The sequence below is a fragment of the Rhopilema esculentum genome, chromosome 17 (assembly GCF_057945365.1).
Source record: "Rhopilema esculentum isolate cy_ngs chromosome 17, ASM5794536v1, whole genome shotgun sequence".
Lineage (NCBI taxonomy): Eukaryota > Metazoa > Cnidaria > Scyphozoa > Rhizostomeae > Rhizostomatidae > Rhopilema > Rhopilema esculentum.
The window spans coordinates 4,145,925-4,168,047 of record NC_142831.1 but is presented as its reverse complement, the minus strand read 5'-3'; the positions used below and the strand labels follow the sequence as shown (position 1 = coordinate 4,168,047).

At 34.7% G+C, this 22,123-nt stretch overlaps 1 protein-coding gene across 3 annotated transcripts in view; it reads left to right on the top strand.

Annotated features, from left to right (window-relative positions):
* Nucleotides 1–2,107: 2,107 nt before the first annotated feature.
* The window catches only part of LOC135682679 (uncharacterized), a 35,863-nt gene continuing 15,847 nt past the window's right edge, over nucleotides 2,108–22,123 (top strand). The window contains exons 1-17 of one of the 3 annotated variants that reach the window (XM_065197787.2): nucleotides 2,109–2,274; nucleotides 7,047–7,134; nucleotides 10,811–10,854; nucleotides 11,564–11,715; nucleotides 12,182–12,227; nucleotides 13,391–13,435; nucleotides 13,716–13,757; nucleotides 14,271–14,309; nucleotides 15,472–15,542; nucleotides 16,036–16,175; nucleotides 16,826–16,972; nucleotides 17,394–17,513; nucleotides 18,010–18,082; nucleotides 18,605–18,689; nucleotides 19,604–19,750; nucleotides 20,395–20,427; nucleotides 21,136–21,261. In XM_065197787.2, coding sequence (XP_065053859.1) covers nucleotides 7,088–7,134; nucleotides 10,811–10,854; nucleotides 11,564–11,715; nucleotides 12,182–12,227; nucleotides 13,391–13,435; nucleotides 13,716–13,757; nucleotides 14,271–14,309; nucleotides 15,472–15,542; nucleotides 16,036–16,175; nucleotides 16,826–16,972; nucleotides 17,394–17,513; nucleotides 18,010–18,082; nucleotides 18,605–18,689; nucleotides 19,604–19,750; nucleotides 20,395–20,427; nucleotides 21,136–21,261 — 1,357 coding nt within the window. In that variant the 5' untranslated portion in view covers nucleotides 2,109–2,274; nucleotides 7,047–7,087. Of the gene's footprint in view, nucleotides 2,275–7,046; nucleotides 7,135–10,810; nucleotides 10,855–11,563; nucleotides 11,716–12,181; nucleotides 12,228–13,390; nucleotides 13,436–13,715; nucleotides 13,758–14,270; nucleotides 14,310–15,471; nucleotides 15,543–16,035; nucleotides 16,176–16,822; nucleotides 16,973–17,393; nucleotides 17,514–18,009; nucleotides 18,083–18,604; nucleotides 18,690–19,603; nucleotides 19,751–20,394; nucleotides 20,428–21,135; nucleotides 21,262–22,123 lie in introns of all 3 variants that reach the window. The other 2 variants (XM_065197707.2, XM_089113331.1) reach the window with 2 other exon arrangements.

Genomic DNA, 22,123 nt, shown 5'->3' with positions numbered 1-22,123 from the left:
TAAAAAACCCAAAGAGCGTTGCTATGTCCATTGCTAAAAAATATTGGGTGATTTTCGCAAACATATATTATTTTGAACAGAAATGAATCCAAGATTCAAAATGTTGTGCTATATTTCCAAATATCTGACCAGTTTGGTTGTCCAATACAACAATAAAAATATCAACTTGAACAGTTGTCAAAAGTTCTTGAACAACTCTGAAGCTTAAACTCTGCTTTGAAAAAAAATTATCTTTAAATATAAAATGGTTAATGCCAAACAGAAGCATGCTTGTTGAAATTATTCAATGCTTGATATGACCTGATGATTTCTGATAGGCCATCATTTAAACCGGTACTTTCCTAAACCTTTTATAAGCATCGATGGTCCCTATGCATCTTCATAATAAATAGGTTCTACTGCAAGTATCATTTAGAAGATTGAATATAGTCCTTATGAAATATGATGAATTATTATCAATTATATTAAAAACAAGATTGGGCGGATAGATGTAATTGACAATTAAGCAGACTAATTTTGAAAACAGGGTCGTATGAAAGTTATATGGAAAACGCCTTAGTTCACACTACTCCGTTTTCAAATGAAAACGGAGTCAAACTTATCCGATTTTTGCCTTGCGTTCACACTACTCTGCTATGAAAATGGAGTCGTTTGAAAACGCCAATGAAAACGGATACTTTCGAATACGCTCCATTTTCAGTGTGAGCACCAAAAACGGAGACATTTGAATACGCTAGCAACGGCAACAAAATACGTGCTTTCTAGCACACCAAATCTAAAAATTTTTAAATTGAGATTTCACAATAGACTTGTAGCTGTTACAACAAAGTTTTTCACGATTTTATTTAATTTCATTTATAATGACGCCAATTTGTTGTGGATTCGTGAACGTCTCTTCCCAAAAAAGAGGCAACCACAAGCGTTTTTGTTGGAGTAGTGTGAGCACCTATCGTATTCAAAGCGTTTCATACGAAAACGGATTACACTTTTTTTATAAGAACAATTTTATAAGAACACGAAACTCAAAACTGGTCAAAAGTTAAGAACAAATTAAGAACAAGCTGAGACTGAGCTTCTGCAAAATGCAATTTTGAATAACTTTTTTCTCAAAATCGACGATTTTGAAGCGATGTGTGGGTGCTTTTTCGGTGAATATTCAAATTTGTCAGCAAATTAAGACTGTCTCTCACTTTATTGGCAAATGAGGCCTGAACACCTCCTTAGAGCGAAAAAGCTAGCAATAGCACTGCTTACACCCTCTTAATTTAAAAACAAATTAAGAACAATTCAGCCTCAGATTTTCGAAAAAATTAAGGACAGTCAGCCTGAACTCAAATTTACTGGTTCTTATAAAAAAAGAGTGTAGTGTGAACGGACATCGTTTTCACCAACGAAAACGGAGCGAAACGAATACGGAGTAGTGTGAACGTAGCCTTATTCTATCCTTTTGTGCAGGGTTGCCAGATATCTCGAATTTTTGGCAGCCACATATTTTACGAACGATTGCCAAATTCGGCCTGCCAAAGAACATATACAAAAACAGCCAAATTGTGGCTAATTCGCGGATTCAATTTGATGTAGGTTTTGTATGTCGCTATTTTGAAAACTTTGCCAGCATTGAGAAATTAGATTTGAAATCATCCTGTTGAAATCAGTCTACAATTAAAATCTCATGTAGTTTTGACTGTTCATTCGCGAGATACTGCTTGTAGTTTTTGAAATATTTTCAGTGAAAATTTCAATGAGTTGTAACGGAAAAGCTTGATTTTGAAAATGGCATGATTCACGGCCAATTTTTAGGCACAGACTAATTTTAACTTCAAGATTCAGATTCTATGATCCATTTTTTGGCAAATGTGAAAATAGAAATTGATAACTTCGAATGGTAACCACATGAATTGTGAACAGTTATTGTCAAATAAAAATTGTGCATTTTGTTCATTTAAAACGATAATCACTGTTCTACTAACGTCTATTTTGATGATGAAAAATATTGCAGGTTTGAGAAAACACATAACTTTACCAAAAGAACGTTGCAAGTAAATTTATACAGCCAGCAATTTCGTTTCGTTATGGAGCTGAGGCTGCAGGCACACGCATGCGTTATTGATTCTTTTTATGCGCGACTGCTTGATAAGTCGGGGTTTCCACTTTTGTAAAAACTGCTTAGGATATTTTGAATAATTATTATTTGTATTGGTATGTCTTGCTTGTAAATCTGCTGTAAATATCATCAAGCTTCATCTTTCTACTTGGTTTAAATAAACTTATGAGGTATGTATCGGCTCTATTTTTGCTTTATGAATGACGCGAAGTGAGGGAAGTTTTCCGATATCTTGAGGCTAGGCCCAAACGAAGAAGGGCGGTAATCTACGTTTGAATCAAACATTATGCGCATCTATCTATTAATATCAAAATTCTTCGATAACGATACTGTTTGATGAGTTGACTTGTATTTGTGCGTAGGAACATTAAGAATTAGATGTCCTTAAGATTATCGGTTTTGCTATGTTTTCATTAAAATTTCCTGGAACTACTTTGTTGTGGCGCAAGCTGAAATATTATGATAATAATGCAAGATTGTTGCATTTTATCAAGCTTATGAAGAAAATTCGAATATTCGTTTCGTTTCTTTATTGTGTACTGTTTATTAAATGTGGATTTTATCATGAGAATTACAACAAAGAAACAGGAAACCGTTATTGGTTTAAAGCAGACGATATCCTTTCATGCCTCATTGCCAATGAAATTAGGGCCAACAGTTTTTTAAAGATTGCTTTGAGACAAGCTAGGATTTTATAGCAATATGCTTTGATTATTTGTTCTACAAATTAACCAAATGCAACAATAAATAGTTAGTTCTATAGTTTAGATAGTAAGGAGATGTAATTGAAAATAGTTTTGGTAGACAATGAAGACTTCACCAGATCATATTGATTGAAGCTGGAAAATGTCTCAAGCTGGAAAACTTGCACATACTTACAGTTGCATACTGAAATCGGCATTTTGATCTTGAAGTGTTTGGGTAGAAAGCTAACAGTTTGTAAGACAACCTAAAGGACAATATTTTTATTAGCAAAGCCCCACAAGAGATTCTTTCCTAAGGGACTCAAGACTGCTCCATTATATTACTGCACATAAGTTTTCATTTCATTTGAGGGGCTGTCCTAAAGCAAAGCTGATTTTCAAGGGCCCAATTATAAAAACCTTTTATTATCATATACACTATCAATGAATATATATTTATGATATTAACTAACTACAATTATTATAAAATAACAATGATTAAAGAACAGACCCAGATGCAAACCGCCAATTTATCTTACCCTCCTATCAAAGAAGTCTTGCATCTAATAGACAGCAATGAAAAATTATGCTTGTGCGCTATTTCTCTCCATTTGCAACTCCACCTCATATACTAAAACTGTGTGCAGCAATGCTCGCCCAAAATTATCTTTAATTGGGATATGTGCCCCAGATGAAAAGTTTGTTATGTAAATGGAAGAACTTCTGTGCCTTGCCTGAAATCTCTGTGTGCATTAAAATATTTAAGGTTAAAAAAATCTTCATCATTGTTTAACATCATTTGCAAATTGATTTGATTACACCCCTCAAAGTAAATTCAACCTTTCTTCTCATTCCCATCTAAAATGACACAACAGATTAGGAATTGTGTTTTTTCATGGAACTTGTATGACATTTTCCAAAACCATCAACGTTGTTCTGAGGAAACAAGAGAGAGGGCATGTATGATTCATAGTATGGTGTGTAAGGTTTCTTACATGATCTGTCCAAACCTTGAAGGGGCATTTCATACTTACTTTGTATACACAATCCTATCACCAAGCGATCTTCAGATGCACTTTAATTCAGTTCCAAATTAGCTTCCATATGCAAAAATCAAACAAATTAAAGTACCTCATCTCTTAAGAAAGCTAAAAGCTTCTTCTAACATTACAATTAAGTTGAGCTGATAATTGATGGCAATGTATCTATGTATTTTTCTGTCTATAATGTTCTGTGTATGTTTTCTTCTTCTTGTGGCCATTTTTTCTCTTTGTTTTTTTCATACCAAAGCAATATTCTTTCTGCAAAATTTATACCAAGTTTGATGTAATTGCTGCTTTATAGAAAATCTCTTGTACTAGAATATTTTTTTGGTTTACAATGACTTCCAAATAACATAAATTAAGGTTTGGTTAGATTTGACTGGCTATAAGCATTACTTTTATCAATTTGAGAATTTTCACATGGGTTTTTTTGCTCAAAATTTGCTAATAAATTTTATTCCATCATTAAATTCGTCGAGCCTTGTATATATATATTTTCTTATGTCCTATTTCAGACAACCATACTCCAACAATGCATCTTTTTACAGCTATTTTTTTCAAAACATTTTGATACTTGGTTATTATTCAATGATGGTGCTAGAGACAGGTCTTGCACAAAATTAAACAAGGAATGACAGAGTTTATCAAAGTTTATTTTCAAGGCACTAAGCATAACATTTGAAGCAACTTTTTGCCTTAGATATTTCTGCTATGAAATAAGGAAATTGATATTTTTCTGCCTCTTGTGCATTTTAGCTGTTTCTGTATTTTGAAACTAAAATGCTCGTAAAAATACTTGAATTATGAAGCAAGTTAGTTGTTTCTAACTTTTCCACAAGTCTTGGTGCATAGTTTAACACACTTTTATTTGTGTTTGAAAATGGCACAGAAAAGAAAAAGAATAAGCCATAATGAAGTGTTTTTTATACCCCTCAAAGTATGACAAAATAGGTTTATCAACACATGATTCTTCCTGACACCTTACTTTCAATCCACATCTGGGTATAAATTCACAGAAGCTTACCATTTTGGTCATTATGATTATTTTACATCCATTAAGGTGTAGGTGAAAAGTAGTAGTTATTATACATTTTTAGAATTAGGTTTTTAAAATGACAATATCCTTCAGCGGCAATAAAAAACATGTCTTTTTTCCTTTATTTATTGTGTTTTTCACATCATGTACAGGCACTGCGAAGGAGGGGGCATGGGGAGCCTTACCCCACTTTTTGCAAACGATGCAAGATATTAAGAAGTGAACCACCATTAAAGCTCTGTTTTTGTTTGGTTATATCCCTTGCACTTTTTTTAGACCCATAACCCTTCTCAACACTCATGGTACCTGATGTATCAGTGAAAATTGTTTTGAGTTTCTTCAATTTGCAGAGCTGTAGATGGATATTTTTCAGTATTTAAATTTGATCACTGCTTGGATATATTCAAGTATTAAAAGATAATCAAAAGAGTTTAGTGCCATATCTAAATTTTTGATTAGATAATTATCTCATGAATTGAAAAAACTTTTTGGAGATGTGGCAATTTCAGAATCAAGCTTTCTTTACCAAAGATTATTTATACACTTTGAGACAATTATGGAATTATTCAGATTCTTACCCAGTTAACAAAAGATATCAAGGATTTTCAATTGATATGTGGTTGTATCTTGATAAATTATTCACTGCTTTGATTCAATTTATGCATTTTTTGTTATTATTTTTTAACAATGCAATCATATGATAAGTTTTTTTGTTTATAGCTCAACACATTGGCTTCTCCTGAAAACTAGACATCTTTTAACATATTGATGAAACTAAGCATCATGTTTTATTGATCAAGCTATTGTTGTCATATTTTTTCCAGTCTTCAAGACACAACAATCACAAATGTTTGACAATATTATTAACTGCATGACTTAAATCTTTTATTCGGGTTTTCTTACTGTGAAATCATGTTTAGCAATGTATCCATGAAACTAAGACATTGCAGAACAAAGGCTTACTGATTATCTTGATTTTTTTCTTCTTGATGGTAAAGGCATCAATGTTGACAACAATCTAGCACTCATGATAACTATTGCAGGCCTAGTTGTTTGTATTTTTGTAGGTGAGCCGTGAATCTCTCCCCTAATTTGCTATGGCAAGCTGAATCAGTAACACATAGAATGTACTTTAAAGACAATCGACAGATGACTTAAGCCACTTTAGTATCTGTCGGTTGCCTTTAATAGCCTCAGTCAGGAGTATGCTGTTTTACTTCTTTCAATTTGTATTTGCTTTAGCCGTGACTAAGACACCGCCTTTGCTGAAAGGATTTAAAAGAAAGCACTCTTTCAGTTTCGTGTAAAGCTCGCACAACACAAAAATAACAATCTTTTTGTTGCACAGAGTTTAAAAATGGCTTTGCAAAACACATTTTGAAATGGACTTAAGTTTTTCCTCAGACACACTTCAGAGTATAAATCATCAGAACATAGATCAAAAACTCTATGCTAGGAAATATATATATCCAATTGTGGATATAAATAGGCCAATCAGAAACATGAGCACAACTATTGAGGTTGCCCAATCAGTACCACTTGCCTATGGCAAATGGAAAATATTACCAACAGATCTTTAGGTGAAAACGAACTCCTGTCTAGACAATACCGGCTTTTTCATGTTTAAGTAGGTGCATTGCAAAACTGCTAGATGGAACAACGATCAAGCTTTACCAATAAATCGAAACATGTTGCCACTATAATTTTTCGCACAACCTGTGTTTTCCAGTAAATGCTGCCCGATAGCAGAATCGCATATTTTTGTTCAACCAATTAATCATCTTATAGGTTGTTCAGGGTTCTCTGAATACTGAGCACTGAGGCGAGTGTGAGCTATCACTTGCCCCGAACAGGCAGGCCTGTTTTGTACAGCGAATCAGAAAATTTTATACAACTTTATGAAAATTCATTGCTGTATGTTGTAATTTTGGACATCTTTAACTTAGAGAAAAATTTCACTCATATAATGCTTTGACAATTCACAAGTTTTTGCAGAAAGTCTACTCATGAAAATGAGATCTTGATTGCAAATTGTTAAATTAGTGAATCACTAATTTGGACCTGTTGATCATTTTCTCTTAACAGTTAAGGTCACACTTCAGAATATTTTTTCTCTAATAATTATTGAAAGCTAGTACTTGATATGGTAACAACTAACACCTCTTTTCCTTCTTTCTTAGCATAAACAATTCATATACAGATCAAAGATTTATTTGGTTTAATGTCTGTTGGTGGAGGTTTTGGAGATAATATTTTAGGGATGAACCAGTAAGTACCATTTTAAGATGGCAACAGCTTATCAAATATTTTTTTAAACACCTTAATAAATGTTTTTTGTTGTACATAAAGAAGACATAAGTCCCATTATTCTGAAAAAAGTCAAATTGTATTCAATAGTTTTCAATGTTTATCATGTATTCTGGTCAATAATGTAGTTATTATTGATTAATCAGATCTCTGACACTCCAGACGTTTCACACTGCTGAGAGAGTTAAGATTAAGAATTGTTAATTTTTATTCATGATGTCAGAACAAAATGCTAAATGCTAAATTAAAAATATAATGACAGTTATTAATTTTTTGCTTATCAAAAAAATTGAAACACATTAAATGTCAAATTTATCAAATATGCTTTAGCATTGTACAGGTATGGTTATGCTTAATTCTTGATTCCCTGAAAAATCAGACTTAAATCTTTACTTTTCTTTCAATTATTCCTTATAAGAGCTTTGGATCTTGGTTTTAATTATCAACACAGGGATTTCCAATAAGAAAATGCCCTGAAGATATTAAAGCAGACAGCTAGTTTTTGGTTAAAAATTTAACTTAAATCCTTCTCTACCATATAAATATGAAGCCCTTCAAAATGTGTGAGGATGGCTCAGTTGCTAGAGGCACTGACTCCCTGGCATGACCAAACTTTCACCCAGAGTGAGGAGAGTTTCCAGCTCTCTGTAATTCCAGGCAAAGGAATCACGAGGTGTGGTCACATTGAGAGGAAGGACCAGAACACTGCTCAATAAGCATAAGCTTCTCAGTGTCCTAAAAACTACCTTCATATGCTAGGTAGAAACAGTTATAAGCCCTCCCCCTGTATACAGGGATAAGTTATAAGTTTCTATAGTTTAAGCCTAGTTTCAATATTATTGTAAATACTTTTGTCATCCCTTTCTAAACTGTACCATCCTTTGCTGATTTACATTATTCATCATAAGCAATTTAATCCAAGATCTTATACACTGAGTGCTGGTCTTAGTTATGACCATAAAATTTTATCAAAAATATCCAAAACTAGTCAATTTAGCCTTATTTCCAGCAACATTTGGGGTGACTTTAAGCAAAGTCTATCATATAATACATTATTTGCATTGTCTCTGCTTTCTGGTAATCTAGCTACAGTAACTTGCACTAGCTGGAAAGCTATTAGAACTTGTACTAATGTCTAAAGGGAAAATTCATGTTTTTCTGTGCTTTCACTTGGGATGACTACTTTAAGCGAAGTTACAGAAAGCATTTGTTAGTAAAACAGTAACTTTAAGAGTAAACTTTCTGCTCCACCTTTTTTCCTGCTCAATCTTTCATGTACCTGGTAATTTAAATGAAAAAATGCTTTGTCTCTGAAAAAGGCTGAAAATGTTAACCAGTTTTAAGTTAAGGTCTCTCCATCAGAAACCTTTTCAATCTCATGTTGATCTTGCTAGACATTTTTGTAAATATAACCCTTATAGTAAAGTCTCTCATACCACTGCCAAAAGTTTTATCACTCAAAGCCTTTCTGCAAATGAAACCACTGTCAAAAGTGTTGAAACAGTAACATTAAAAGTTTTGATTTTAAGTGAATTCAACCATTCTTCCCTTTCCCATTTGTTTACTTTAAAATTACATAATAGATTAGGAATCATGGAATATTTTCCAAAAATTATCAACATTGTGTGAGGGAGCAAGAGAGGGCGCGGAAGAAATAGCATCCAGGAAGAGAAGAAGCGAAAAATATTTGGATTATTAGTGTAGCTATTAGATGTTCCAATAAAAATTTCTTGCAAATAATGTTTTGGAATATATTTTCTATGCTGACACTCATTTCATAATTCTTTAAGTTAACTGTTACATTTTCATAAGCTGTTATGTCTATGCATCCATTTGCTAGGGAATAAATGATTCTAGTATCTCTGTTAGTGACAATCTCCTTTAGAAATGACATGTCTGTTTCTTTCTACTGTTATTTTCCATATTCATAATTACTTCAAATATTCATATATCCACTGTCTTTTCATAATAAATCCTTCTTTTTTGCACCTATCTTAGGTTCCCTTTGACATGGCTTGAAAATTGAAATTTAGCTCATTTGTCCTTTTTTCATTTTGCTCATCCACTTGAATTTTTAATTGAAACTTACTGATTTGTCACTTGAGCACAGTATAAACATTTTTAGAGTTTCTTGTTTTACGCACGATGAGAACAATTGTTTTTAAATTTTCAAAATTAATCTAGTTTTTTTTATTTTCCTGTTAAATGTCATATCCCCAAAGACTTTTTGAAACTGAGAAGAAACCTTGTTTCAAGCTAGACTGGATTAATGTTGATCTGGTCTTTTTATTGGGTTTTTCCTAACTTGTTAAGACGTTAAATGGTCTGCTTAATCTGCGACTTATCAAAGCATCTAGTAAACAGCCCTTAAAGTGAAATGCTACTTTTATTACATGATCACCGTTCTGTGACAAAGACCCTGTCATGGTATACACATTACCCCACCGTAAATGGGTTGTAGTAAGAGCCTGGAACGCAATTATGGAAGTGTCTGGTGATGTTTTGATCAGTTAAGAAATAGTTTATGGTTTATAAAATAGTTGTGGCAGGAAATCCAATCAAACACAACCAGTACAGCTGTTTGTTTGGAAATCAATCCCATTTCTTGCGAATAACTCGTAAACAGCCATCGCTGGCTGTCTAATGCTTGTTACCTTCAGTATTATATTTTAGGATCAAATTTAGTTCTTATGCCCTACTGCTAAGAAAAAGAGTGTTGTGTATTTTGCATAAGGAAGGTCATTTATTTGAGTTTATGGTTAAAGGAAGAATACTTGTCGAAAACGGCGATGTCAACTTTATTTCACATGAGAGAAAGAGAAGCGGGTTGGCAGTGTGTTATTCTGAAATAAGCCCTTAATTTACCAAAAATAGTATCGTACTTTATAGAGTGTGTCCGGCTTTAAAATTCCTTAAACCCCACCTCATTATTTCTCGCTTCCAGATTTTGCTATCAGGCTTATTTACTGGAATCCTCTTTCCAAATAAATCGACCCTTGATGACTAAAAACCCATAGAATGTTTTTATCGCTACTTCAAGAATTGTCACTCCGCAATGCCCCCCTCCCCTTGCACATAGTTATTACGGCATACTGTGGATTGGAAGGGGGTTGGGATGTAAGAGATAAAGTCAGCGATATTTTGAATATGATAGAAAATAAGGGCAGTGGATGTTTTGGGGGATTATTGGAACAGGCAGCTTCCACTCCTGCAGCCCTCAGGCATTGGTTTCCTTATGTATTGCTATGTCCTTTAAATGCATTCTATAGCCGAAGCAGGCTTTTCCTCTACAAATCATGCAGAATCGAATCGCAATTTTGATGTAGAAAAGTTATAGCAGACGAAATGTGGCACCCTTTTTTATTCCAATAATAAGATTTTTAAGTGTGGCCAGAGTCGAGGGGCAATTCACTCTTGCAAATAGCGCACGAGATTTTTCCTAAAACAAAAGGATTTCTGTCGATTTTCAAATATAACAATAGGATTTTCACAAAAGGTGTACGAGATTTTCTTGGAGTGATTTGCCCCTCAGTCAGAGTGTCTTCACCCAAATTGTCAAAGGGTTTTGGGAACACAGTTTTGCTTTATGATATTATAAGGGTTATTGAACACTCATAAATGTTTTTTATTTTTGTAGGTTTCAAGGCTCCTATAGAAAACAACCGCAAGATTTATCACCAGGTATGAAATTTTCTGATATTCTGACATTCTTTGGGGAGCCGAGAGCCAAATCTCTGTAAATCAAATTTTTAATGCCTTTTAGAATATTTTGAAGCAATGTCACCAGCATTTGGATTACCTGCTCCATGCGGCTAATGATGTTTGAATGTGTTCAAATGGTATCGTGGCTTTCGATTCCCAGACCGAACTTATCTCTATTCTGATAAGAGCCTGCCTTTACTGGGTGATATTACTTAAACTTTGAATAATTGCAACATTTTCTTAACTGGAACCGATTCGAAATAAAGCTTTTTTCCAAGGTTTATTTATGCGGCAAATGTTTGCGTTACGAAAAAGTGTAAAAATTTGCCACATCCCACTATGTACTGACAGTTTATGACACGAGATTCTTGCCTCTCGAGCGAAACAACTTTTTCACCAATGCTTAATCTTCAGAAATTGAAAAAATCACGAGTCGATGAAATTGCAACACAAAGAATTTGAAGGCATAAAGTAAGTAGGTATAGAAGTGTCCAAAAATTCTACAGCCTACGAGAATGGCATGATCACTGTGAAAATCTATTAGCTTACCTTAAGGGATGCTCCTTGGAAACATTGAACATTCAAGTGCAGAAAAAGCAGAATGTTGGTTTATTTCTTTTAAAGGAATTCATTCAGTTGTGTTTTTAAGTAAAGGCAGTTCCCTCGTCAACTCCAATTTTCGATGTAGGTGGACGAAAACCAAATCTTGGCAGTGGATTCGGACATGGAAAACAAGGTTACAAAATGGGAATGTATAAAGACGAAAATGAAACTGAAGAAGATTTCAACAACCCATTGCTTAGCAAACCAGGATTTCCGCAAAGACCCTCAGACAGAGATGTAAGCTGCTGTCTTCCATTAATTTTATCATAAGCTGTTTCTTTTGGCAAAAGTAGGAGTTTAGGGGAAAAACAATGACAGATGATATTTCTTTGAATTTATACAAAGGCCAGCCAGCTAGAATCTTGTTTTGATTGGTAGTCATATTATTTAGCCAATTAAATTTACCACCAGGTTCATATTAAAATCATGTGCTAAAACATCAAATATTTTGAAAATTGTTTTGAATTATCGATCAGCATTCTTAAGTTTTATGCTCTGAAGAGTGTCGGACGAAAAGCTTTTAGTTTGTCAAAAAATGTTTACTTTTTCCAAAGCCATTTTTTTCAAATCTGTACCGCCAAATATTGTTTATAAAACCTTTAAGATGCCAGTAAAAGATAATTTTGCGACCTTCTCATTGTGTGGCATAGGCTGAATAATGCCAAAAAAACGGAAACTGTAGTTTGACGTTTTTATATTTTAGATCAGTCAACAAATGTCACAGTTAAGTTTATATGGATCCCAGTCAGGTTTGTGTGATTTCCACCTTATACTTCGCTGACCCCGGGAATTTATTACTTTAAAATACCGTCTTATAAGATCACATTTTATAGAATCTGTAGCCTAGAAAGCTGTATTTGTGCCCAAGTTTAATAGGTAACTTGTTTACCGTAATATCCAAAGAAGGTTTCTGATAAAGAATAAGCTAGACTTCAATTTTCAGTGTTAATATTAGAGGTCCAACAAAACTAACACTTAATTAGGTGAATCAGAAAACAAGGACAAAATACCTGAAATCATTGCATACTGGGAGCACCAATATTATATGAATCTAAACCCTAAATTGGTGAGAAATATTTTTTGAATGAGAACCAGCCTAGGCTCTCTCGAACCCCCTCTTCCTTTTACGTATATAATTCTATCACCACTTTCTATTTTCACTTGATAACGGGCTACACTCGAAACGTCTTGCTTTTAATTCGCTTATTTTCCAGGACACTTTCACCTTATTTTCAAGTTATATTGTCAACCTTGGCAAACCTAAAAAATGTAGGCTGTCAAATGTGAGATTTCAAGTTTGTCAGCTTGCATCAGGCACATCTTTATGTCATGAAATCCCCTTTTATCAATTAGTATTCAACTGAATCGTTTAGAAAATGTTTAATTAGTAAAAAATACGGGTCTCTATAGCAGTATATTATCAGAAATTCCAAGCAATATCAACCATGCTTATCAGATCGTATTTCTTTTGAGCAATGGTCTGACAAGCACATCCCACTGTTCAGAGCTTTTAGCACAGATGTCAAAATTATTGCATCATGCCATACATGTTAATCATTCATGTGAAGACATCCATTTAGACAACATCTGTTATGTTTATTTACGAAAACGATAGATTTTTGAGCAACCTAATCAGTGTATACTGAGCGTTTGCGTGTAGAACGGTTCTGGGTTGAACGTCCAAGTTTTGTTCTTAGGTAGATCATCTGCCAAAGCACGCACAGTTCTGTCAGTGCTGCATCGAACACTCTGCCATGTGCATTTTAGCAGTTATTATTATATACTGTGCTTCATAAAAAGGACAGTAGGTCTGTTCCAATTGGTGTCATTTAACATGAGGTAGTTTTGTAAGAGTTGGTTTGCAGCGGAATGTTCTGTATCAACATTAAAGGTTTTCTGTTCTTACTTTCAGATCCGAGAGTTGGCACTTGGAATGGTTCAGGACAAACTTTTGATGGCAAGTATTTTGTCTCTTTTTATGGGACGGAGATGCGGGGTTTATGCTACCGTTGTCAATTTTTAGGAATTTGAGGGGGGTTTCACACTAGAATCTGGGAAGATGTATCTAGCCATTGTTTTGTTACTAAATGGTTTTCTGCAGTATTGGTTAGAGTTCTCTTGCCTATTTGATTTGATTATTTCAAATACTCTTCATGGTGAGGGGATTTGCTAGCCAAGCCTCAAGTGGTTTATGCGTATTTACTTTTGATGTTTATAAATTATTTTTGTTCCATCAGATCCACGGTCGGCTGCATGGAATGGTGGACAGTCGTTAGATGGTACGGCCTAATTTCACTTTATCTGACTATGGCTTGACAAAAGCCTAAAATTCCTTTTAACCATTATATATTTCGTAAAAATTTATCATGCAAACTCTCTAATTATCAGAAAGAAAATCCAGAAAAGGCAACATCCATATAGCAGCTGTAGTTGGCAAGTGATGCAGTTTCCAGAAAGAGGCTATTTTCGATAAGGGGCTTGATCCAAAAAGGGGCTATACCCCAAAAAGGGGCTATATTTAGAATAGGGCTAAACCCAGAAAGGGGCTATATCAAGAAAAGGGCAATTTTAAAAAATGACTATATTGAATTATTAAATAAAAAATTATATCATATGGAGCTATGTCTAAGTACAAGAATGGATTTTCATCAATGCTTGTCTATTTTTAATTTAAATTTACTCAACTTTTTGCGTTGCTCTTTTATCGTTGATTTGAACTGTTGATTTGTTACCTTCTATATTTATCTGCCATCTGTCTGCCTATTGTTATATCAAATTTCCTCCTTTTTTAGACGTTTCAGCCGATTTATGGAGGTCGACTAGTCAGCCAGGTATGTTTTTTGCTAACATCCTAAATTGATTTCTAACCCATTAAGTTTATCTACAGAAACCCCTTGCATAAAACATTTCAACCCGGATCTAGTCTAAGTTCAGCAGCTGACAACACAGCAACTCCAGTTTACTGTTTCATCCCATGCTGAATTTCCACAAGAGAAGAAATATACTTGTGAATAGAAAATCTTCTTGACCTTCGACGCAATGATTTACTAAAAAGCACAAAATACTGGGAAGGCCATACTGGTCCAAATCGCCCGTAAGTAGAAACCAAATTTCCAACATGCGGGAAAAATGGCGACCTGGAATGAAACAAAATCCTGGCTAACTTTTGTCATATAATGAGTCTTTCACCGGCCCCTGCTACTTGGATACGGCCCCTTGTTAAATAGAATATTCTCCTGATTCACGATTCCCAAAAACTTCTGCTTGCTCTAACCATATCGCATTTTTTAAAGAAATTTTGAAGAATAGCACCATAATTTTCCTCACTTCTAGTGTCTTGTGAAAACTTTGCCACAGAGTATCATAATTTCAGAAACATGTACTAAAGCCACCTTATCTAAATTTTTAAACCTTACGAATATTTCCTAAGCCCTTCTAGCCTTAAAAACGTATACAGTATATTGAAAACTCTATCCGCTGTTTTCCCAGCAGCAAATACCATTATCTAACGTGCAACGGGTTTTCCAAACGAACCCTTGAGAGGGTCACTCGAGCTCTTTAGTTATGACGTCATTAAAGATCTATCTTTAAAGCCTTTTAATTTAGACCACATAACCTGCCAAGAACAATTATGCCATCCTTTTTATGTGGACAATCAGTTAAATGTATTTCGACTTTGCTGAGATGTGACCAATTCATAGCAGATTCAATGCATTTGCACTTAAGAGAGTTTTTAATTTCATAGTCAAAAATAAATAATTCTTTGACGTCACACTTAAGAACTCTATTTACACAAGAAGTAATTTCGTCTTGGATGCTTTATCAGAACAATGTGAGTCATTTTCCCAGAATATAGAGTATTACCTTTTGAAGGTATATGCGACATAAAAAATATATTACATCTGTATACACGACCTTTGTCTTTGTTACACATATACTTAAGCAACTTAAGGTAGATTGGCATGCCCTCAGCTTTTCATTGTCGTGTTTTAGGAGGAGTTTTACCAATGTACAGTTCAGGACAAATGACACAAACATCAAGAGGGCAGATTAGTACAACACAGGTAATGTGTAGTGAGGAACAAACAGTGCTATAAGATTTGTAGTGCCTACAAGCACTTAAGGATCTTTCTTTGTGATACAGCAACCAAAGGGATGTATGTAATTACAGAATGTATGTTGAATAATGTATGTCGATGTTCCTTTGTTTGTTGCGAATAAATTACCTCGTTTTTGAAGGTTAAATTGACTTGAACAACACCAAAAGGGTTTTTAAAAATATGTCCCCAAGCATTTTCTGCAAACGATGGAAAAAGCTATGTCGGTTTTTCTGCTGCCATTTTCAGTATGAAACAACATAATCCGTCTATTTGTTTCGATCATTAACTTGTCAACTAGCGTCGTTGTGGTTGGAAACATTATGACGTTTGCTGTTTTTAAAAAGAATCATTAATGGAAAGAACACGATGTTTACAAGGATCCATTCTGGTGGTAGACATTGTTGAGTTATTTCGGAGGAAACCAGGATAACGAATTGTTTGGTTTTTTCCTTTGCAGTTCTCGCGGAGTTTTTCTACGCCGCCGATTGCATCTGGAAGTGACAGGTTTGGCGGTTTATCTGGTACAGGAATGCCGCCTATTTCTACTGGATTTCACCACAGTTCATCTTCTACATCTGGTCAGACGTCCCCTGGCAGGTAAGCAAAGTTTCAGGAGATTACTTCTCACCTGAATTTATGATTGTCCTACCTTCATTTAATCTTCAACCGGTTGTAGTATTAACTGATTAGCAAATGCGTTGCAAACCGTTGGACGTATTAGCAAATGCGGATAAGGTATATACCAAAGTTTTGAATCCCGGTAGGTTGTAAGATTTGCGGAACATGCTTTGGCGAATTTGGATAGGGCACACGATTAGGAAGTCATCAAATTCTTCACCCACCACTTGGAATAATTTACGAAGAAACATTTTTTTTAAAGCAAAAGACTTTATAAGAAGACCAAGGCTCGATTTACCAAAAAATAAGAGGAGCACTAGACATGCCACGCCTCAGATTAAATAGAAGGATGATTCTTCAGAACTCTTAAAGGTTTTGGTGCAAGTTTGGTGGATGCAGATGCGGTTTAAGCGGGTAGGTTATGGTGATCCTGACCATACACCCCGCCCCCCCCCCCCCAATATCAGTCTTTCGAAGCAACCCATCGTCTAATATCATAATGGAGACCATATCGTTTAATTTCTAATTCTAAGTTCTAATTGTCATGCATGCAAAAAATGCAATCTTTATTTTAGAAATGTGTGAATGTTTAATGTTTTTTGCTAAACGTTTTTTTCTTGTTTAAGCAGGAATGGATTGCTATCAATGGGTGGACGATCAACAATTGGACAGCAGTTACCGTCAAGTCTTGCGTCTAATTCACAGAGCCAATCAGCAATAAATAACTCAATACAAAAGACAGGAAGAACTGCAGGATTACCCTCTGTTTTAAGCAGGTACATCAATTTTATTTGGATCAGTTGGTCGAGAAGATTCCCTTTTCAAGACACCTTGTCCGTTTCCTGGCCCTGTTTTAATCTTAGTGTAATCGGCTGATCCTGTTTAGAATGAAAAATATCAATTAGGTGACTGCAAGAGTGCGCCTGTTGTTTGGTTTTAAAGGAATACGTGAAATCTATATATAGGATTTGAATATTCGATAATTCAATACACGAAAGATTTTACAATTTTCATGTGATTCCAGAAAATCCCACAGGTTAGTAAGTTTTCTCTTAAAGAATCTATTAAAGTTCATACTATTTACTTCATATTTTTATTCTGACCTAGTCAATAAGTTTTGCTTTTAAAGTTAGTTCCGCTGATTTAATTTTATATTCTGGATCATCAAATCGATTTAATTTTTTGTGTTTCATTTAGTGGCTCCCGAAGTTCCCCAAATTTATTACCTCTTGGACTGACCCAGCCTGTACATCAGCAACAAGTTTCACAAATACAAACATCAAATCAACAACCGAACAGAGTTGGAAGTTTTGGAAGGTAAACTAAGCTTTCTTAAATATAAGAGTTGATATATTTTCATTAGTTTCAAGAATCTTTTTGCAAGATATTTCTATAATTATGTTTGGCTTGTTATTGTTTCATTTTTGATTATTAAAGTAAACATCAACATAACGGATAAGATATTATGCCCGTTGAAGAAAGGTGTCGTAAAACTATGGGTTCGTTATGTGAGATTTCGATCACACTCAAAATATTTCGGACTGAAATCATTTCTCGGTTGCTGTAGGGTGTCCGTTATTGGGAAATGTCCGTATGTGGTGTTCATTAGTAAAGTTTTGACTTAGTGGTTAGAAAGAACATCAAATTGATTGTAATATACGTGCTGTTTTTCTAGTAGAGCCACGTTAGTAGGGTCAGCACCACCAACCATTTGTAACCGTTCGCTAGATTTTGTTAGCATCGTCAGTTAACTGTTTTCAATATTTGAATTGATCATGATGATTTTGATGATATAAATATAATCTATCTGCAGCTTAAGCAGCTTGTCCGGAGGCGGACCGTTGTCAGGAATCGGAACAAGACCTTTCTCATCATCTGGTAGCCAGGTACGTTTGTATACCTTTATTGGTGATGAGCTTATACTGTAAAAAGTCTTTAAAAAGCAGCAAACTTTTATTTATCTTCCTATTTTGTTAAAGCCTCATTTTGAGTTTTGTTTTAAAAAGAGGCTGCCTCTTGCTTCGTACTTTGTAAGAAATTGTAAATTGAAGCTCTTGATAGTGTCCTCATTGAAATGTTGATGATTATTTCTTCGTTAATTGTCATGCTATTGGCATTAAATATTGCAATACCTGCTAGATGGAAATGGTTATTGCTTATAAGAACGGTCTTCTGGTTCTCGGGATAGTTTTTCTCGTTTTGAAAGTTTTTGAGTTGATAGATCTATCGATTCTTCTTGGAAACATAATTTATTCGATAGAAATTTTTGGGAGAGGAAGTTTCTGATAGCTCTACAAGTTTTTATAAATTTTTTCATCGACTTGAACTCCAATTGCACTTTTTGCGCGAAATACGTATTTCTGTTTTCTCATATAATTGTTTTTTTTAATTAACACCCGATTTTTCAGGGTGGTTTACTTGGCCAGTTACAAAATGTATCAGCAGGGCACGCGGTATCATCTTTACAATCAACAATGGCATCAGTTTTCTCAGGTAAGTAGTGGTTTTATTTCTGGTTTTATCTGTAACAATGTTTAAATGAAGTTAATAAAAATTTCTGTTTACCAGTCTGTCATAAAGTGCTTATGGACGTTAAGGCATGGCTGTATAACGATAACACGTAAATACACATTTTTATAAGAATACATTTCAATAGAATATTAAGGCTCGAAATTGCTTTAACTTAAGAACTAATTAAAAATAATAGCAAGGGCTTAATTTTTATCAACAGTAAGGCTTATTTTCTGTATGAGACTTTGAGCAAACAAGACGTACCTTACTTTCAAACAGCATTTTTCAGGTACCCTCGTTTGGCTTTCTTTTTTTCCTGCACTGTTTTCGCGATAGAGAAGAGGAGAAGCAAATAACTTAATTTTTTTTCTAAAGAATGTTTTAAGAATAATTTTACTCTGAGAATCACAAATTTTTAACAATATCGAAGCTCAGCAAAAATTAAGGTATTCTTATAAGAACTTTGTAGAATTGTTTCACGATACATAATTTGAAAATGGCATTGAAAAAAAGCAAACATTTTACAACATGCCTAAAACTTTTTGTCTGACTTTTCTCAGAGTATAAAACGTTTCGACTGAGACCAAAATCCTGGTGTCTTTTTTCGATTTGTTGACGACACATTCACCATTTCCAAATCAGAGGCTGAGTTTGATATTTTTATAAAACGCCCTCATAGCCTACACTCAGCGCCCATTTTATATTCGAAAAGGAAAAAGTGATTCTTGCCTTTTTTAGAGGTTTTGGTCGAAAAGTCTGACACTTGATTTCTCAACAGTGTATTTCGCAAGCCAACTTTTACCCGTCAGTTCAAACGCTGGAATTCCTTTTGCCCTACGATACTACAGTTTTGATATATCTTTTCAATACTTGTAATCCTGATTATTTTTACGCAGGGTCATCAGACAATCTTACACAGCCAATCGGTTCAGGAATCAGTAATTTTGACGTAGACTTCCCTGCACTGGCAAACAGAGGAGCTTCATCATCATCGTCACCCTCAAGTTCACAAAGTGCGTCACTGCCTTCAAGAACGGGCTACGGTTCGTCTTTGTTTTTTATTATTGTTGATCTTCGAATTAGCTTACAAATTATTTGATACAGGGGGAGAGGGGAGCTTCTTCATTTAGGCTGAGCTTTTTGGGCTGCTTCGTGGAGGGGCCTTTTAAAATCTACTTGATGGTCGCCATGCAAATAGCTCTTTTGAGGCATTTTCACATTATTTTTCAAGTTTATTTCAGAAACGAAACATTCTGCGAGGCAATATTGAATATGTAATTGCCCGTTGAATGTGTTATTCCTCACATGATAACCATGTATGTACCCATCTAACCTCACCCTTAGAACTGGTATGTCAGGGTGGAATATCATTCAAGGTTGGGGCATAAAAGGCGAATACAATTGTAAAATTAATTGATTAATTGTAAAAGGAGACTACAAAATGCAATTCCCCAACGGTTTGAAATTTTTTGCAACGACATGCAACACGATTCCTTTATTTGTTCCTTGCCACAGTTACGTTGAATCGTCTGTTTGACGCCCCTCTTGATGGGAGCAAGAATTATATCATCGCCTGTGTGATATGAAAGTTTTCCGTTTATTGTCTTGCTATACCTATATTATTAACAATTATTTAAAGCAGATATTTTTTTTATTTTTCTTGACTATGTTCATATTTCTACCTTAGGTGGTGCTCTTCAAAATCATGATTTAGAATCATGTAAGTATCTCATTGTTTTCTTTGGAGTCTTCTGTAAATACATAAATGTAAATTTTAAAAACAAATGAGCCAATCAAATGCGTCTTTCTTCCTCTCACTTTGCTTTCGATCAACACCTTGTTATATATATAGGTTTCCAGCTTACTTTCGGTCATTGTCCGACGCTTATACTCTGAGGAATGTCGGACGTAGAGCTTCATTATGCTGTGTTTCCGCTGTATTTTTTGCCATCTTCAAAGAATATTCATCACATAGCAAATTTAGTCCTAGTATCTACATCCTTAGCAACACTAAAATCTTGTATATTCACATTAAATTTTCGATTAAGTCACCCTTCCCCTTCGTTTATACTCTTCTTAAGTCGCTCTATATCAGTGGCGGATTTAGGAGGGGGGGCAACTAGGGGCAGTTACCCCTCCCTCGACGAGTTGAAGCAAGTATGGCGCCCCTTTTTTGGAAATTGTGCGCCCCTTTCGAAGAATGAGAATCCGGTAAAAAAGTTTCTGAGACCAATAGGTTAATTTGCTTCAAGGATTACTTCAAAGTTATCTTGTTTATTCCGAAAATGGATCTGAAATTGTTGTATACAATGTTCTCTCATCGTCAAATTTTTCAGCGCCCCCACTACCAACTGCCCCTCCTTCAAGTTTGCTCTGGATCCGCCCCTGCTCTATATATTTCGTAAGGCTATGTCTACCCTCATTCTAGTTGTCATGGTAACAAACAAAAGTCAAGACTCAGTTAGCGAGTTTCAAATTCAAAATGAAGACTTTCCAGCTCTCCCGGGATCTTCGCAGTCAGATTCTTCATTACATCAAGAAAACAAATCACTGGGTGAGTGAATTCTACTCCAGTTCTATTGACAAAGCAAAACTTTGTATTTTCTGGGCACTGCGTTTATGTATGTTCGCTGTATAAATCATTCATATAACCTGAAATTGACTTCGATAAGATGTTAAAGCAAGCGAAATCGCGAAAAGCAATCCAAATTGTTCATAGAAGCAGTGGCGGACACTTGGGGGGGGGCAAGGGGGGGGGGGGGGGTGACTGGCCCCAATACTTTAGAGGACAATGGTCTTTTGCTCTAAAACAATGGGAAATGTGACGTCATCTTATTTAAACAATAGGCTTGCCCCCCCCTCAATATTTGACGAAGTGTCCGCCCCTGCATAGAAGTACATCCTAGTACAAGGTCTAACCAAAAATAGGGAATCTATGCGACAAAGTAGAGGAAGCAGAGCTAATAAAGCCTTAACTGTTAACTGTAATTGCAAAATGCAATACAATACGTATCAAATGTAGCTATCTCAAAACAAATTAAAAACAGGATAGATGTGAAATACCAACGATTTATCTATAGGATAAATATTTTGTGTTTGTAGCGAAACGATATGATATTATTTTATAGCATTTTAGATTTTCTTTTGTTTGTTATGAAACTGCCAATGGGGGTAATGACAATTTTTTATCCCGAGTATTGTTTTCATTCCAGTAGAGACATAATAGCCTTGACTCTAACTATAACAGTAATGGTTTTGATCATTATTTTGGCTCATAAGACATTGACATCAATGCCCCTCATCTTTATTCGAGGTTCTGTGATACACCCTTAAATGTATACTTAAATGTAATTTGTACTAAGACAGTTTCTTTTAACTGTGATTTAATTGCAGGTGTGTTTGTTTAATTTTTTATC